This window comes from Salvia miltiorrhiza, unplaced genomic scaffold (genome assembly GCF_028751815.1).
Source record: "Salvia miltiorrhiza cultivar Shanhuang (shh) unplaced genomic scaffold, IMPLAD_Smil_shh original_scaffold_455, whole genome shotgun sequence".
NCBI lineage: Eukaryota > Viridiplantae > Streptophyta > Magnoliopsida > Lamiales > Lamiaceae > Salvia > Salvia miltiorrhiza.
In genome coordinates this window covers 481,496-499,650 of record NW_026651553.1, presented here as the reverse complement: position 1 = coordinate 499,650, position 18,155 = coordinate 481,496, and the positions used below count along the sequence as shown (strand labels likewise).

Here is an 18,155-nt window from a genome sequence, read left to right as displayed (position 1 = left end):
AATTATGTGTTTTCTTCATGTAAGACAATTCAACCAACAAATCTTATGTCTATACTCATCTAAAGTAGTCATATAGCAATTAGAGCAGTAATAGACAGAGACAAAACCTGCAATTTGATAGTGATTCCTCTTTCTCTCTCCAAGTCCATATTATCGAGAAACTGCTCCTTCATTTCTCTGCTCTCCACGGTGCCAGTTATCTGCTCTCAACGGTGGCCGAGTTCCAGCGGTCGCTGGCTTCTTGGCCGCGGTCGCTGGAACTCAGCGCTCGCTCAAAACTCCATGGATTTCAATTCTCGTGGTTCTTGGTCGGATTTCGTCGTGTGTATTTTTTGGATGAAATCCATGAAAGTCATTCCGGATTTGAAGTTAATGGAATAACGAATACACCTAGATTTGTATGGATTTTAAAAAGTCTGAAACGAATACACCCAGATTTATATGGACTTTTAAACAGATTTCTGCAGACTTTTAAAAGTCTGGAACGAATATACCCAGACTTTTAAAATCCATAGAAATCTATTAAACTCCACAACGAATACACCCCCCTTAACTATGCATATGTCCATCATTATATGTCTCTTCGATTTGATTAAGAGCAGACATTTACTCAAAATAAAATAATATGAAAGGGAAAGCTCCAACCTACACAATAATATTACAGGTTCGAATAAGGTGTTGAGGTTTAAAAATTGAGTACTGCTATTTTGACAAAATATATTTCAAAAAAAGTTAATGTTTTAAAAAATTAATTTATTTAAAAATTTTGGTTTAAATTTAAAAAGGAATCAATTAATTTTTTTCTCTATATAGTTTTTTATTTTATTTTATTATATTTTTTTTGTAATTTTTGTACTTAAAAAAAACAAAAAATATTAAAAAATTACAAAAAAAGTATAATGTGGGTAAAACAAGAAAACTAACTAAATTATTTTTTATTTTGAACCAACATTTTTAAATAAATTATTTTTTATTTTGAATCAAAATTTTTAAATAAATTATTTTTTAGAGTATTTAATCATATTTTGTCCAAATAGAATTATTGTTAAAAATTTGACAAAAGTGAAGTTTCGGAATTCTAACTTTGTATACAAATTTCAAAGTTTAGCATAGTAATTCTTGAATTAATTATTTAATCTGATCTTGCTATTAATTAGTATTTCAGTCAAATTTACTGCTGACATGACTAGCCAAACAATTGGCGTTATTTCATAAGAAAGAACGTCGTTTCTACCAACTAATTGTCACGCAATAACAATTATGACATGTCAACTATTTGAGTAGTCATATCAATATTAAATTTAGGCAAAATTCTAAATGATAACAAAATTAGATTAAATCAATAATAATTTAATAATTACGACACTAAGTTTTGAAATTTATATAAAAAGCTAGGATTTAATTAAAAAAATCAATAATTTACAGGCATAACCTATTTAGAAATATATTTTTGACTATTTGACTGTGGCAAGACGATTGGGTGACCTCGTTCACTTGTAACTATGTCGCCTCGAAGCCAATATTAATCCAAGATGCTTCAAATCACATTACCATTTTTGCTACCCCTTAATTAATGCATAAGAGAGTTATTTTCTGATGAAATAAATAAGTTGGCTGATTCTGATTCATGGAATCACTCATGGATAGCAATAACGTGTATTTCTAAAGGCAATTAATCCATACTGTAAGGTATTACGGTTTACAATAATGAAGCATTTAATTTGAGTGAAAGATGTGATTAATTAAAATAATCCTCCCTTCGTCCCGCTCCAATAGGCTCATTTTCTTTTTGGGTAAAAAATTGTACTTAATTGGTGTGTACCACACCACTTTATTACCACTTTCCTGCCTATTGAAGTGGGACGGAGGGAGTATAATCTAATTGTATAATCCAATTTGTGATAAATAACTCAATTCAAACTTTAATCATTTAATTAAATAATTAGGAGTACAAAATAGGGTGATGTGGCGACCAAGGTTGCAAAGCTATCTCACAAAGTGATGGTTATGAGACACATAACACTCATTGAATCAATAAACAAAGTTAATAAAATTTCATGGTCCCAACTCTACATAAAAAGGTTTTCTGTTGCAATTTCCCTAATCACTATTGCACTTACATAGATCATTCCTTAATCAAGACCATCTTTAAATTTGCAGTAGTTGTGAATTGATATAACTCAAACTGTAATTTTTTCAGCTACTCCAAGTAACTCGGAACATACGTTCACAACCCAAAACTTCTCAATATTCAAACATTACACTATAATGATTCTACATTACAAATGCTTGATGACAAGACCCTGATAATGAAACTTCTCTATAAACATCATGTAATATAAGCGACATATAATGTATTCAGTTTTCTTTTTTTCTTTTTAACCTCGATGTCGATGTCAGTATATATTCAAGGCCTTCTGTCAGAACTTCTAAATTTCAACGCTTTCTTCGACTATTTGCTCCCCGAGTTGTAAAATCAAAGTCTGAAGCATCTATATATGATTGGGATCCAGTCAAAAACTCGCGCTGTCCAAAGCCAATTCCAAAAGACTTTTGCAAAGCTTCGTCCTCAAATGTAAGAATTTGGGGTAGAAGTGATGGAGCTTCAGCAGGAACTATCTACAAGTGACACCCTCACGGGCATGATCGCGTAGAAATGATGTCTCAGGATAGCAGAGGTCGTTGGTTTGGTGCTGATTCGTGATTTCAGGACCTACAAAATAACATTTCCTGGGTCAGTTATGATTTCCATGGATCTCATTTCATCAACTAGGGAACAATACCTTTTTCAATCACATCCGAGCAAAAAGCAGTGCTGCTATGATCTGCTACAGGGCTAAGGATCGAGTTTTTGCCCTTGACGTTCTTCACTGGAGAAGCACTGCCAAGCTGATAAGGCTCCACGTACTTTGTCTTTCTGCGCTTCCTCTGCTTCCTGTCATCTTTCTTCACGAGATCTTCTCTCAAAAATATGCCACGCCAACAAAAACAGACATATTCAAATTTCTATGTTGAAGATTCTAATGCATTGTAGAATAGTTGAACGAAAGAGGTATCCAACCTCCGTTGCTCCTTCTCTCTGAAGCATCCATATTCATGAGACAAAGCGCTGCACCTACAACATCTGCACCGTTTACTCTCACAATGTGTACCTATAGGAGACATTATGGTCAACTACAATATGACAAGATGTGTTTGTTTAACGAACTATCAATTGGGTAAAAGATGCTCCATCGATACAATCAACAAAATATGCAACTGGTTACTCACAGTTTCTACAGGAAAATGTTATTGCCACATGCATTATTTGAGAGTACAGAACCGTAATGTCAGATGTTCATAACATGATCGATCAGTAAATAAATATTCTTCCTAGTGTTCACGAGCATGAAGTTGAACATTGTAACTCAAGAATGCAGTGAGATGTAGAACGTTCGACCTTTTCAGGGCTTATTATAGAGAGAAAAAATTTAACAGTAATTTCCAAGTTCCTAGACTCAGTTCCCAGACATTTTGTGTTTTATGAGACGGGGGGCTCTGGCATCAAGTTCAAAATGAAAAGAATATAAATATTCATAGAGACAGGCACACACTAGGCAAGGTGCAGGTCATAGATGCGATTAGAAATTTTATAAACCCATATGATGGAATAATTACCTTTAATTTGCAAGGCGCAGTCAAATGGAAAATCAATATATCTCCTTTCAGTAACCTGTGCGATAAGGAAAAGCCCCTCCATCCCGCACTCAAGCCGTGCCTATCGAGAAGGTAAGATGTCTTGTACTCATTTCCCCATTCATCCACCAACACAATCGATGTATCATGATTGGGCAAATGAATACTGCAAAAATTCTTAGGTAGATGCTGCCATAAGAAGCAATGGCACAATGATTTAGCCCACCAACATTCTTCACATGTTATAAAAACAGGACAATATTTACATGGGCTTACCAGCCAAAATCCATGAGCAACATTTGATGGGAGCATACACTTCACAAAATGAGGTAGTTCATTTTCTAAATGTGCTAGTACTCTTTCTGCTCGCTCCATTACGGAATACTTAGCTTCGACATCATCATATAGGTCGGTATACCTGGTCCTCTTTCGTGCACTGCAGCTTTACATTTCACACCACACAAAAATAAGCATTCTTGCACCTTCAACTTTCAAGTGAAAGTACATGAAGATTGGATTCCATGAAGTAGATAGCTTACCTTCTCGATTTCTTGGGATTATTTGATGCCTGTCCGGGAATTCGGAAATTTTCATCAGCTCAATGATTTATCATTAAAACCAACAGAAACATTTTCAACGCATTCACAGTCAATAGAGAAATTCATGTAATTATTGATTACCATTATACCATCAGCATCAATCAACTCAAAGAAAAAGATGAATTTGATAAAAGGCAGTAATAAAAATAATATCAAGGACACATTGGCAGCAAAAGAAGACTCAGCACCAAGATACTGACACACCATTTCATTCTAGGACATTTTTCAAATTCTTAACAAATTTCAATACCCAAAGTCATGCACATTTGCGCAATAGAAAATTATTTTCTTGTACCCCATTGTTGTTCTTCTGATTTATGAGTTGATCTCTCTATGATCATCTTAAGCTAGTTGTTCTTAAAGTGTACCAGTTATGCAGCTACGGAGGCAGCCAGCTACCTGGAAATCTAAAATAATTTTGAGATGATACAAGAATTTGAATTTATTCACAAGGCAAATGATTATGAAATTCATAAAGAAAGCCAAATGATCTTATAACATCAAACTCAAGATCGAGGACAGTCACAAAATGACCAGGGAATTATGCACCCTGTCAATTGCCATTGCCTAGCATCTTATTTCTTTTGAAAGAAGCCTAGTCTGATAGTTTGAGTAAATTACCAAATATAGCACAAATTTATCTAACAAAAAGTTCTAAAAATAATACAAACATGAACATCACTGGAAATTGCCTTCATTGCTTTGGGAACTATATCGCAGTTCTATAACTCTGCAAGAAGTACAGAGCTTCAAACATTCGCAACTCTCAGATGAGATTCTCAAAAGGTCATTTAATTGCTGCAATCGCGTAAGCGTTTAAATTAGCGCATTAAATACTTCTATGAACGGATACATCGACCAACTATTTGAAATCCGACCTACCAACAATAAATGCAAAGAAACTGAATCCTGAACCTATGCCGGGTTATCCGGGGCAATCCTATCTGGAGCAATCCTGTGTTCACACAGCTAAAATATGGCATGGGTTTGAGCCAAATAATTTTAGGGTTTCAAGCATCACGGATTAGGGAAAATTCATCTTTAGTTATCCGAAAACGAATAGAAGTGTGGCATTAAATATTACCCTTAGACCTCCAGAAACTGAAGGAACCCCTATGACATTACAGCAAATTGGCATATAAGGCAAACCTCCATGAATAAAATTCAGTGGCATTAACTTGCACAAGATTACACAAGCGAATTTTTCAAGAATCTAGCCAAAAATGCACAAAATCAACAAAACATAAAGTTGTATAGACATGGATCCAAGCATATTGTTAAACAAAGGGAATCACAAATTCTCACTTGTCTATCTTTAGATTTGAGACTTTTAAGCTTCTTTGAAACACCCTTTTCCTTGTTTTCTAGTTGCATTACATTCCTCCTCCTCCTCCTCTTCTTCTTCTGCTGTAAGCACAATATATAAATTAACAATAGAAAAGCCAACTAACTAAAAAATTGAAATACATGCAAACTACACAATCACAAACCTGGACACAAATCGCTAAGTAAAATACAAAGGTACATAAATATGTAAATTAAGTAATAATTAAAAAAATTTAAGAAAACCTTGTGTGAAGAATCTGTGAGGCCTGCCGCACAATAATCTGAAACATCAGATGTCTGGGCCTCAATCTTATTTGCTTCTTGTTTCAATTTACTAATTTCCATGAGTGCAAATTTTGTAATTTGTTTTTTTCCCCAACTTTTTCACTAGCAAAAGTTTTTACTGAGTTCAAATCTGGATACACGCATTTGATTATTTATATGTGTTTTTGTGGTGAGAGAAAAGGGAAAAGGACATGGGGCAGCTCAGACAGCAAGACGCGGGCCACACTCACACTGCGTAAATATAGCTTTAATTCTCACTCTCTTTTACCATTATTGCGCCGGTCCCTATTTTTCCACACAATTTCTTCTCTTCTGCAAATAAATAACTGCGTAACTAATTTTTGGGTTTTGAAGTAAAAATCCATTTTTCACATGATTAAAAGGACAAACTCCATTCTCACTGTTCTCTATAATAAGGGTGAGATAGACTCGAATATTTGATATGCATGATAAGTGTGTGAGGTAGACTCAAATATATTATTTTGGTTCAAAAATTATTTTTTTTTTATAAATTAATGACTCATTATTTATTATTTATATCTTTTTAATTTTAGTATTACATTTAAGAGTTGTGATAACATTAACACCTTTTTTACATATCTTATCAAACATGATATTAATATCTTTCGATGATAGTGATATCTTATAAGTAAATTAATAAAAATCTCGATCAAAAATATCACATATCATCTCATACCACGTAGGAAATGATTTACGGGAATTCAGACTTTTGGTTTGTGTATGTACTAATTTGGGGCGATAAGCGATAATAAAGCGGTATTAGGATAATTATGTTAATTTGATATTGGAAATCATGCAAGTATTGAAAGGTCGTGAAGCCAATTATTTGAATTTAAAAGATTGACTTACTATTATTTCAAAAAAAAATAAAATGACTTACTATATGAATATATTATGCTGATAAATTAGTGAATCGGCTTACCTAATCTTCAATTCAAACAAATATATTTAGTCCTAAATTAAAAGTGTATTCGTGCTAAACATTGATGAATCGATACTAATTTGCAAGACTATCTCAAATAAATTCTTGTCTCGATAAAGATTTCATAATATAGGCTATTGTTAGAATATAGATTAGTCTTAGGTGTCATTATGTATATTGTATTTTTGATGTTTGATAGTTCGTTCAGATACACGTACTAAAAGATGTTTTAATTTAACTGGTACTTATGAAGACTTTTTATTTGTTGGTGTTTATCTTCAAGAGGACAGATTTGTCTGTGCTTATATATATATACTATATATTAATCTAATCATAAATTTAATTAAATAGCCAATCAATATATGTAGTGACCCGCTCTTTTATCAGTATTTTAATTACAGTATTGTGTGTTTAATTTTCTATCTGCCAGTAATTGAAGCGTTTTATGTTTTCATCTATGTTTATGAATTTCGCATTTTGGAGACAGAGTCACTACACTAGCAAGTATGCATTTATTTATTTTCGTGTGTTTAAGACTGCGATGAGAATCCTTGAGTCGATGAATTATTATTATTCAAAGTTATAACCAACTTAGCTTAGTTGTGTTATTTATCAAGATGGAGTTTATTTCACATTGTTACTTAAGTCGTGAATTATTTCCGACTTTGAAGCTAATTAAATCTACGGATTTAATTTAAGTATTAGAATGACGAACGGATTGAATCTACGGATTTAATTTAGCATTTATCGATGTTAGCAAACACGAAACCAGTATTTTTCTTTTTACAGAGAAGCCATCACTGAAGGATTTTATTTAGATCTTTTATTAGATCACTTCACCACTCACGCCACCCAATCCCAACACTTGCCAACGCTACAAGTAAAGAAAAGAAGGAAAAAGTGGAAAAGGAGGCTGCAGCTATGCCCATTGGCTGGGCAGCCGAAGGGCCGCCTGCTGCACCCCTCTCCCACGCCACGCCATACTCCACGCCAGACCAGAGCAGCCACGGCAGCAGCCTCCATTGGACGAGCAGCCGAAAGACCACACTCCATCTCCACGCCGGCAGAGCAGCAGCAACCCTCTTCCACGCCACGCAACACCACAGCAGAGCTCAGCACGCCTGCTGCACCCCTCTTCCACGCTGTGCAGAGCTACAGCCGAAGCTCTCCCCTAGGCACTCAAGCACATCAGCCGAAGCCCTATTTAAACTCACCTTCAACCCCTGAACCACCCCTCTCTCTCTTCGACACTCTGAATATTCAGCAGCAACAGCAAAAGCTTCACCTCTCTTGACGCCTTGCACCTCGACGATCGAAAACGCGAAAGAGAAATCATCGTTTTTACCCGACCAAAGCACGCGACATCAAGGTAACTCTCGACCTCCGTTGCTACTCCTTTCAGCATGAATCACACGCTCGTAGAAAGCATGTTTTAGGCTCTAGATACGAACGAACACAAGAAGCATGTTAAGTCACTTTTTCAGTAGAACCCACGGCTTGAAACCTTGATTAAACGACGATAACTTTAGCTTTAAACGTAGATGAACTTGAACAAGCACATCATGCTCACATAGGAATAGATTTAGGCCGGTGTACGAGTGAGAATCGAGGCAAGAAAGGACGAAGAACTCTGGTTTTGGAAACTGGAAATCCTCGTCGTTCTGCCCAGAAACGCCAGAGCAGAGCTGGAAATTCCAGAGCAGAGCTGGAATTGCCAGAGCAGAACTAGAAAATGCCAGAGCAGAGCTGGAAGTTCCAGAGCAGAGCTGGAATTGCCAGAGCAGAGCTGGAACTTCCAGAGCAGAGCTAGAAATGCCAGAGCAGACTAAAAATACCAGAGCAGAACTGAAAAATGCCAGAGCAGAGCTGGAAGTTCCAGAGCAGAGCTGACCAGAGCAGAGCCGAACATCCAGAGCTGACTTTCGGAGGCCAGAGCTGACTTTCGGCATCCAGAGCTGACTTTCCAGAGCTAAGTCGCCAGAGCTGACTTTCGGAGGCCAAAGCTGACTTTCCAGAGCTAAGTCGCCAGAGCTGACTTTCGGAGGCCAGAGCTGACTTTCCAGAGCTAAGTCGCCAGAGCTGACTTTCGGAGGCCAGAGCTGACTTTCCAGAGCTAAGTCGCCAGAGCTGACTTTCGGAGGCCAGACCTGACTTTCTAGAGCTAAGTCACCAGAGCTGACTTCGGGGCCAGAGCTGACTTCGGGGCCAGAGCTGACTTTCCAGAGCTAAGTCGCCAGAGCTGACTTTCGGAGGCCAGAGCTGACTTTTCAGAGCTAACTCAGCCAGAGCTGACTTAGAAGCCAGAGCTGATTTCCAGAGCAGAGAACGAAGAGACAGAGCAGATCGCGAGAGAAGAGAGAGAGAGAGAGAGAGATAAGAACTTAGGGTGTTTGAGTTTTATTCCTTTTCCCTTTGCCTACGCGAAGGGGGAATTGTGTTTAAGTAACAGTTTAGAACACCCTAATGAGAACGAATCAATATAGTTAATTACTTGACTTCATGAGACGAAACCTAGTTGGTTTAAATTGTCTTTATAACAAGGACTAGTGATAAAGTTTCCCTAAGTTTTATCTCAGTAATAAAAAAAGGAAGGAATATGAGTCATGCATATTCATTATACGCATTCTCATTTATTTGAGAATTTTCATCGAACTAAGGTTTGACCTTATGTTCTCGCATTAGGTTAAGCGCAAGAGTAAGAGCTAGTCAAGGAGTTATTGAACTGAAGCAAAGCTTTGCTATCAGGTGGGCATTACTTTACTATACGTATATAGAGATCCCCTGCGTATCGTAGGCCTCTTATACGAATGAATGCATGAGATGATTTAACTGTTAATTTCAGTTTTATATGTCTATCAAACGGGTTTAATGTTACCTTTGAACAAGTTACTTCGTTACAAAATCTTTGAATTAAAGTTATTTCAAGTATTGTCTTGCCATAAAATGTTTCAATTTTAGTATGATATCTATCTGCTTTGGCTTTGCCAATGATGTAATCGAATTCGGGTCTTGAGCAGTTGATAGCTATCCTGCCTTGACTAGTGTACACCAATGACCGTGAGTCATCTAGCGGGTTGTCCGGTCAAGTGTTCGTGAGAGGTGGCCACCTCTCCGACACACAGTTCCAGATATGATAGATTATAAGAGAACTTAGTCTGCAGACGAACTTTAAGAATCACAAAAGAATTTAGTAAGCTTGGGCCTATTTCACGAAAACTCCCTTGCTGTACTGTTTATGATGGCATGACAATTTACAGTTTTATGAAGCACGTATTTTTATATCTAGGCATACGTGCCCACTGAGTGCTCTCGTACTCAGCCCTGCATATATTTCTAAATGTGCAGGTTGAGCAGTGGCTGATGGAGATGAAGTGAAGAGCGGAGCTTTTGTCATAAGTTAAATGAATGAACTCTTGGATACATGTCTTCATACATGTAATCAGATTATGTTATTCCGCTGCGTACTCTTAGGTTTTATGATCTTTCAGTTAAGCCAGTTTTATCTGAACCTGCAAGTCTGTTCGAGTCTTGTGACTAAACATCAGGTGTATTATACTTTTCCCTTCTTTAAACAAATTTTAGTTCGATCCTCTATTATTTGTTCACCCCCTTTCTATCGCCGTCGATAACTGTGTCCTTAGTTACGATTTCTCTGGCTTAATTATCCTTAATTAAGTCCGGTCGTGACAGAAATTCCCTTTCTATCGCCGTCGATAATCGTGTCCTTAGTTACGGTTTCTTGGCTTAATTATCCTTAATTAAGTAGGGTCCGTGACAATATAATTATAAATTGAACTGAATAACTTAGTGTACTGCACAAATTGATCAAATTTGATTTCTAATGCCATTAATAATTAAAGATATAACTAATATTAAATTAGTCAATCATTTAACAATTCATGAATAATAAGAATGAAAAATCTAGGAATCATGATTGTTTGAATATATATTGATATATGGAGTATAATTAATAATAGATGTTATGCACCAACCAAAGCCAAAAATAGTAGTAAAATATATTTTAATAACCAACAAAAAAAATTCTCTAAAATTATAAAATAATAAATATGGTTATGAATATGAAAGATTTTACATATACGTTTAATGGATTCAAGAATCTTAAAATAATTCGGATGAAAAAATCTTAAAAAATTAGAATATTGAAAATATAATACACATAAGTTTCATTTGGTACGCGATATGGGATCTGGTGTAATATGTTTGACGGAAATGTCTTTTATATATTAATATCATATTTGGTAGAATACATTAAAATATCTGTAAAATATAATACTATGTCGTTTCATATGATGTATTAAAATTATATAAAGTTAATAGTAGTTACTTATGATTTGTGAAGCGTATACCCCCAGACGTAGTATACAAAATTTCAAATTAAATATTTTCGGGCTTTTAATTTATGAAGAACCATGTATTTTTTTATTTTATCAAACAATAGTGTCACATGCATATTATACATCCTAATCACCCGTCCAAAGGTCGTAACTTTCGCGAAGGCCTCAAGTAATCGGAAACTAGCCCTAAAAATTGAATCTACGAACGAAAGAAAAATTAGGTTAAAAAATAGAAATCGGTAAGATATGATATTGCTACTATAAACTGCACCTACCTATTCTATGGGATTTTTGCTTTCTTCTCATCTTTATATTTAAAATAAAAATTACGCCTATATATTTATATTTCTCATCTTATATATCATAAATTTATTACTGGTCTTCTACTGCCATGCCATCTATTGAAGGGAAAATATAAGACCGAAGCATATAAAATTTTCATGTATTGCAGCATAAAATAATATATAAACTTTTGACAATAATACTCTACTTGAAAACAAGGGGTCTGCTGCGCCTAGGATGCAAACAGGAGGTAAGACTTTCTTTTTTTCATTGCATAATAATTCATTCTGGATACAGCATGACGCAGAAAGCTCAATAAAAAGACTACATAATTCTATAGGGGTGCGATTTCTCACCAATAGCTATTTACAAAAGCATGATACAAGCAAGCATTTGCATTAATGAATAGGATGAAATCTCTATGATGCATGAAATTTTGATTTTTACGGCATTGGAAACATACACGCAGCTATTAAGGTCTGTCAACAAGCAGGTGCAGGAGTTACCGTATGTGCTCGCCTGCAGAACACGCTTTCACCATGGAACCTGAGCAATTCTCCGGAACTCAAAATCGAGCTTCTCATTTTTCAAGTTGAGGGCCTCTATTTCAGCCTCTAGACTTACTACGAATGCTTCCACATTCAAAGATGTGGTCTCAAGATTGTTGATCTCTTCATCAGCTTGAACTCGTTTTGTTCTCTTCGATTCTGTAGTCACCTGGGATTCGTGGGAAAGGTTGAGTAACTTATGCAGCCTATTGCGTAAAAATCCCACTGCCATGCCTAGATCCTCAAAAGCTTTAAGAGTTTTATCCCAGCATTCCAGATAATGGAGAGGTGTGGCAAGGTCCGCAGATCTGATTGCATCGGCTATACTGATAGTTTCAGAAATCATTACAACAGCTAGCTTACCACTAAGGCCCTTTATAAGGTGGCCATGAAGACTCATGTTTTGACTGCAACAGAGCTTGAAATATTTTACTCTCAGATTTTTTGATATCTGTGAATCAAGAACTAGGCCATCCACTTGGATCTTGAAATCCTCGAAACACTTTATATCTTCAAAAAATACAACAGGCTCTGAATATCTGACGCCTTCTGGAACACTGGGACTAAAAGGATAGTCTCCCTTGCCAGATTGATCTATCTCAAGCTTACAATCAGAATTTAATCTAGCCTTTTTTGTTCCTTGATGGCTATCCATGGCAAGCCAATTTAGATATAGCGGCCTTGCTGTTTTGCCAGTGCATGCATTTGCTTCCATTTGGTCTTCCACTTTCACTGCGAAACACTCTGGTACTTCATTTCTAGCACAATTTGCAATTATATGGTGAAATAATCTTTTAGCTGTGAACTGTCTTACAGGTGCTAGTAGGCTTGCCATTCTGAAAATCATTAGTCTGAAGACCAATTCCATCATCTTCTGTTAATCTGCTTGCTCTCACAATGTAGACCTTACAAAACCAAACAAGAGCAGTCAAAGGCCGTAGGTGGGAGAAATATTGTTAATATATTCACAAGTTTTAAATCAGGCCTTAAAACTGAGTAAACAGCAGAGTAAGCAATAGGACAGAATATATATGAATCCCAACAGCAAACCTACCAATTATTTGGCCCAACAAGAGTTTTAAATGTAGATGTTACGTGTTTATGTACTTTCAGGAAAACATTGAAACAAACAACAAACAGAAAACGGATACACCTCGCCTTGGATGAATCTAACAAACACATAATACCAAATATCCACAACTTGTTAGTTCAATCAGCCAAAGTCCCACTATCTTATTATTTATGACCCTGATCAATGAAAAGATTCAATTTTTGATCAACAATGATATTCTGCTAACTATAAAATGACATAACCATTTCAAAACCAAATAAAAGAACCATAATTATTGTGAGAACGGAGAACCTGTTTTAGCTCTTGAATTGTGAAGATCTACGGTGGATGCATCATCATGCTGGATGAATACATCACCCGTGTTCGAATCTTGGAGGGAGCAAAAATTTCAATTTTTCCGAGTGCATTAAATTTAACATCAAATGCATTAACTTTTATAGGAAAGTGCATTGCTCTCACGCCCTCACGAAAAATGTAGTAGTTCTTATGATAACCAACCCCAATATATATATGAATTCGATGTATTCATGAGGCTCAAAAAGTTACCCTAAACTTGCAAGGCTCAATCAGATGGAATACCAGAGCATCTCCCTCTAGCAAATTGTGAGCAATGGAGAAGCCCCTCCAACCACCACTTAGTCTATTTTTCCGAACAGAGTATTTTGCACTGAATTCTTGTTCATTTTCGTCAACCAAAATAATCATGTCATCTTGGCTCGGCAAATGCATGTCACAAAATTTCTTTGGTAAACCCTGTTAAGAGTATATAATCTCCATTAAATTATCTAGTCATATTTTAGATATTATAGAAGATAAAATATCGACTTACCAAATAAAATTTACCAGACAGATGAGATTTAAGCAGTTGTTTCATAAAGCTAGGGAACTGTGCCAACGAATCTGCTTGAACCCCTTTTGCTTGCTCCAGGGAAGAGGAATTGAACTCGAAACAACTATGATGATCAGCAGTTGTTCTCATTTTAGCTTCATCTCAGGTAAAAATTGCTAAAAGAGATCACGACCCATTGACACAAAGAAGCTCCTTCCTTCTATGGGAAACTATATACATAGCCATTCAATGCATTTAGTACACCGATTGCATATAAGAAATTATTCCACCTACCCAATCTCAATCTACTTATGCAAAATAGTAAGGCATTTTATGTCTGATAAATGACCGGATAGTAAAGACGCAAAGCATAAAATACATCAAGTATAAAGAAGTTGATAGGATGTACATGGAAATCATACGGCTAGGCACGATAAAGACTTAAAATTAACAAAAGTAATTTCAGTATATTATTTCTATATGCTGTATATAACAACACCATGGTATAGCCGTATGAGGGGGTAAAACTGAAAATGCATACAAGTGCTTACATGGTTACATATGCTACAATAATATATCTTTAAAATTTAAATGCACACATAATCAAGTAATAATAAAATTTAATATGGTATATATAAAGTATAATGCAATACTGCATAATATAATATAATGTGCATATTTATGTATATATTTAATTAAAATATTTGTAAACATACATGCATATATATAAGTATATAACATGAGTTGACACTTGACAGATTGAGACGGGAATGAGGAGGTGAGGGGCGTGAACTCAAACTTTGGGTTTCAGGAGAAACAAGATTTTGCAGGTTTTGGGGATTTTGGAGTCCCAAACGCAAACAAACACACCGTAAGGATTTCCTCCTCGGCTGGAGTCGAATCTCATACTCTTATCACAATCATCATCATCCTGTTTGCGCTTTGCTTAAATTGTGGCTCATCAAATAGCAAACTAACTTACAACTTACCCAGAAAAATAAAAGGAAAAAGCAAACAAGCAAACAAGCAAACAAACAAACAAACAACACGTTAAGAAATGAATATTAGAACAAAATCACCATGAGCAGAACATTGGAACCCTAGCATATATGACCAACAGTAACAAAGATAAGTGACGCCTAAAATCAAATTATAAGATCAACCACTAAAACGAACCTCCACTACTAATCGAAGTTCCACAATAACAGACCTCACGATATCCTTCTCCACACTAAAAATCATCCTTGCTTATTTTTCACGATAAAATGTATTGCAGAAAAAAAAAAAAAAAAGTACTACCAAGTCAAAAAAAAAAATCAGAATTGAGCATTACATTATTGGAATCAGATGCTCGAAGAGATTAATCTGAAGAGAACCAAAGAGGTAATACCTCGGCACAAGAATCATACAAATTGTGAGCTGCTTGGTTCCATCCTTTTCCCAGCCATAGACGGAAAAAGAAGCTCAACTTGCAGCGTTTGGTCGGCGTCGTAATTTCATAGTAAAAACTGGGCACTCGCTTAAAATGCGTGAGGGAGACCCCGCTAAATAAAAATTATTTTGGGCTCGTGACTATGGGTGTCTCGACACCAATCTGGGCCTGAGAGAACCCGTTTCGAACCCTATACTGGAACCTTCGTCGTGTAATTGAAGCATTTGGTATTTCGTAAATCGAAATAACTGAAATTAACGAAAACAAAAAACAAACCAAGCTCAAATGATAAAATAAAATACTTGAATGCTTGAAATAAAAATTTAAAAATAAAATAACATTATAATATATTAATAATTAAAATAAATAATTTTGGTTAACCGTTTATATCCAATCCATTATTGAGTACACTTCCACAACCCCACCACAATCCATTTACTTTTCATCTCTACTTTTCATAAGGTGGGACCCATTTTTCACTCATAATATACTTTTACCTAACATTTCTTAAAAGTAGTGTCACTTACAAATATGGATGACAATCTACCCGCGGGTAACGGATATCTGCAAAAACCCGAACCTATTAGCTAGGGTGGGTTTGGATACCATTTGATATCCACGGATAGTTTCGTGGTTGCAATTCACTATCCATTTAGTTCGTGAGTATGGGTTTGGATACTTACTATTCATACCCGCGAAACCCGTTTACCCGCGAAAAATACCCGCCAATTACCCGTCAATTATCCGTGAATTACCCGTCAAATATCCACAAAAAAATCATTAAAATATGGGCTTTGAATATATATTTTGAGATTATGAGCTAGCATATATATCTTAAAATAGGCCCAAACAGAAACTGAACTAAGACCCAAATTCTAATAGTCTAATTTAAATTTGAATTTTGTTGAGCAATTATAGAATTTTGTTGGATTTTATGTTTTAGTTGATGAATTTGAATGTAAACATTGTTCTTTGTGGATTTCAACATATGGATTTGAATTATGTTATTTGTGTTATATTAAATTTGTTGTAAATTTATATTTAAATTTTATTTCGTGAGTATCCGGCGAATAGTAGGTGACGGGTCCGGCAAATAGCGGGTGACGGATACCCGCCGGATAGCGGGTTCGTGGATACCCGACGGGTAGTGGGTATCCGCAGGTAGCGGGTTTGGATACCATTTGATATCCATGGATAATTTCGTGGTTAAAAACCACTATCCATTTAGTTCGTGGGTATGAGTATGGATAGTCACTATCCGTACCCGTCGTACCCGATTGCCATCCCTACTTACAAATATTCATATTTTTGTGAGACGGAGTGGGTATTATTTTTAGACATTTAATTCTTCTTTATAGGAAAAAGTAAAAGAAATATTTGATATGAACTTAAAAAACCTCCACTTTTTAACATTAACAATGTATTTGATATGAACTTAAAAAACCTCCACTTTTTAATATTAACAATGTACCTGTTGGGATCGGGTCGAAAAACGCAACAGAAATAAATTTTTTTCGAAATTATAAATGAAATAACTATTATTTCATTCCAACGGCATTAACGACTTCACGTTAACATGATGAACGAGTGAGAAAAGAATCTCATACCTTTCGTCCTACTTATCTTGACATATTTGTTTTGAGCACATAACTTAAAAATAAAGGGGTAAGAGTGTAAGGTGGGTAGGACCCACTTATTTTATGTGTGTATACTTTTTTTAGAAAATGTTATTATAAATGGGATAAACTAAAAATGAAAGTGTTCAAAGATAAATGGGATGAAGGTAGTATAATTTAAGTAAACGCATTTAAAAAGCACAGTGTGTCACATTATCCACAGTATGGGATCTTTGTAGCGTTGGAAAAAGAATCATTCACTTATCCACCGTGTGCAAATTTAAGTATAAATTTCCTTCTTTTTTTTTTGGTCGAGAAGTCTCAAAATTTCAAATTAAATTCGTACTTCGGTTACTAGTATACTACTATTTTTGGGCTATTCCTACCCACACCATTTTGAACAAATTTCTTTAGAATTTGAATAGCGCGACAAGTTTTTTATGGGAATAGAAAAATGAAGAGAGAAGAGTACACAAGTGTAGCTGGAAAAAATTATGCCTCGTAGAAGAGGATGACTTCAGTTCCGAGACATTAGTTTGTTTAACCAAGTCATATTGACTAAACAACTCTGGAGGCTGCTGCAAATTAAGCCAACGTTCGGAGCTTTTGTCTACTTCTGCAAAACTAAATACTAGCATGAGTTTCTTTTTTTCTCCAGAAAATTTAGTTGAATTTTGCTTGGGAGTTTAGTGCTAGGACAAAATTTTAATTGGAAAACAGTGGACGAGAAGCAACCAGAACGTCCCAACGCTCACCATAAAAAAGTTGGAACAAAAAAAAAAAAAACAAAGAAGAGAGAAAGAGAGATTATAATTCTTGCCGTAGAAAACAATGCCACGGATTCTTGAAACTTGAAAGACTGTTCAAAAATTTAACATGAACGACACATATAATTGAAATGTTTCATAACATGTTAACAATTTATTCCCAAAACATCCAACTCAAAAAACAAAATAATTACTTCCTATAATATTTACAATAAAAAATTCGATCAACTTATGTGTATGTATATATGAGAAATATTTGCTATATGAGTAGTTTATATGAGCACCGTTCACTTATAATCAATATTGGCGTTAATTTTTTTAATTTAATATATTTATTTTAATTTCAATGCCTTATAAATTGTTATTGAGCGCATTAATATTATAAATGGCATAAAAATCGAAGTTTGATTTTTTTTCATTTTTTTT

General features: G+C 35.2%; 2 protein-coding genes across 11 annotated transcripts; both read right to left on the bottom strand.

Annotated features, from left to right (window-relative positions):
* Nucleotides 1-2,176: 2,176 nt before the first annotated feature.
* Nucleotides 2,177-6,087, bottom strand: LOC131004741 (B3 domain-containing protein At5g42700-like). 6 transcript variants are annotated; one of them, XM_057931484.1, is made up of 8 exons: nt 5,844-6,087; nt 5,580-5,681; nt 4,215-4,243; nt 3,952-4,117; nt 3,658-3,864; nt 3,062-3,152; nt 2,784-2,957; nt 2,177-2,713 (listed from the first exon to the last, which is right to left on the bottom strand). In XM_057931484.1, the coding sequence occupies exons 1-8, from the start codon at nt 5,943-5,945 to the stop codon at nt 2,616-2,618; spliced, it is 969 nt and encodes a 322-aa protein (XP_057787467.1). In that variant the 5' UTR covers nt 5,946-6,087; the 3' UTR covers nt 2,177-2,615. The 6 variants fall into 6 exon arrangements, with proteins under 6 accessions (XP_057787467.1, XP_057787470.1, XP_057787468.1 ...); XM_057931487.1 differs by having other exon boundaries at nt 3,952-4,111; nt 5,844-6,083; XM_057931485.1 differs by having other exon boundaries at nt 5,580-5,678; nt 5,844-6,083.
* Nucleotides 6,088-11,711: 5,624 nt separating this feature from the next.
* Nucleotides 11,712-15,558, bottom strand: LOC131004740 (B3 domain-containing protein Os01g0234100-like). Of its 5 annotated transcripts, none has more exons than XM_057931480.1 (5): nt 15,305-15,558; nt 13,915-14,144; nt 13,632-13,838; nt 12,828-12,918; nt 11,712-12,745 (listed from the first exon to the last, which is right to left on the bottom strand). In XM_057931480.1, the coding sequence occupies exons 2-5, from the start codon at nt 14,062-14,064 to the stop codon at nt 12,000-12,002; spliced, it is 1,194 nt and encodes a 397-aa protein (XP_057787463.1). In that variant the 5' UTR covers nt 14,065-14,144; nt 15,305-15,558; the 3' UTR covers nt 11,712-11,999. The 5 variants fall into 5 exon arrangements, with proteins under 5 accessions (XP_057787463.1, XP_057787464.1, XP_057787465.1 ...); XM_057931481.1 differs by having other exon boundaries at nt 13,665-13,838; nt 15,305-15,547; XM_057931482.1 differs by having other exon boundaries at nt 13,665-13,838; nt 15,248-15,494.
* Between the last annotated feature and the right edge of the window lie 2,597 nt (nt 15,559-18,155).

Coding starts and splice junctions, on each gene's coding strand:
- LOC131004741 (XM_057931484.1), bottom strand. CDS start 5,945: ATGGAAATTAGTAAATTGAAACAAGAAGCAAATAAGATTGAGGCCCAG. Junction 4,118..4,214: donor AATCCCAAGAAATCGAGAAG/GTAAGCTATCTA, acceptor TGAAATGTAAAG/CTGCAGTGCACGAAAGAGGA. Junction 3,865..3,951: donor TTGCTCATGGATTTTGGCTG/GTAAGCCCATGT, acceptor TTCTTATGGCAG/CATCTACCTAAGAATTTTTG.
- LOC131004740 (XM_057931480.1), bottom strand. CDS start 14,064: ATGAGAACAACTGCTGATCATCATAGTTGTTTCGAGTTCAATTCCTCT. Junction 13,839..13,914: donor TGTCTGGTAAATTTTATTTG/GTAAGTCGATAT, acceptor TACTCTTAACAG/GGTTTACCAAAGAAATTTTG. Junction 12,746..12,827: donor TGGCAAGCCTACTAGCACCT/GTAAGACAGTTC, acceptor AGTGTTTCGCAG/TGAAAGTGGAAGACCAAATG.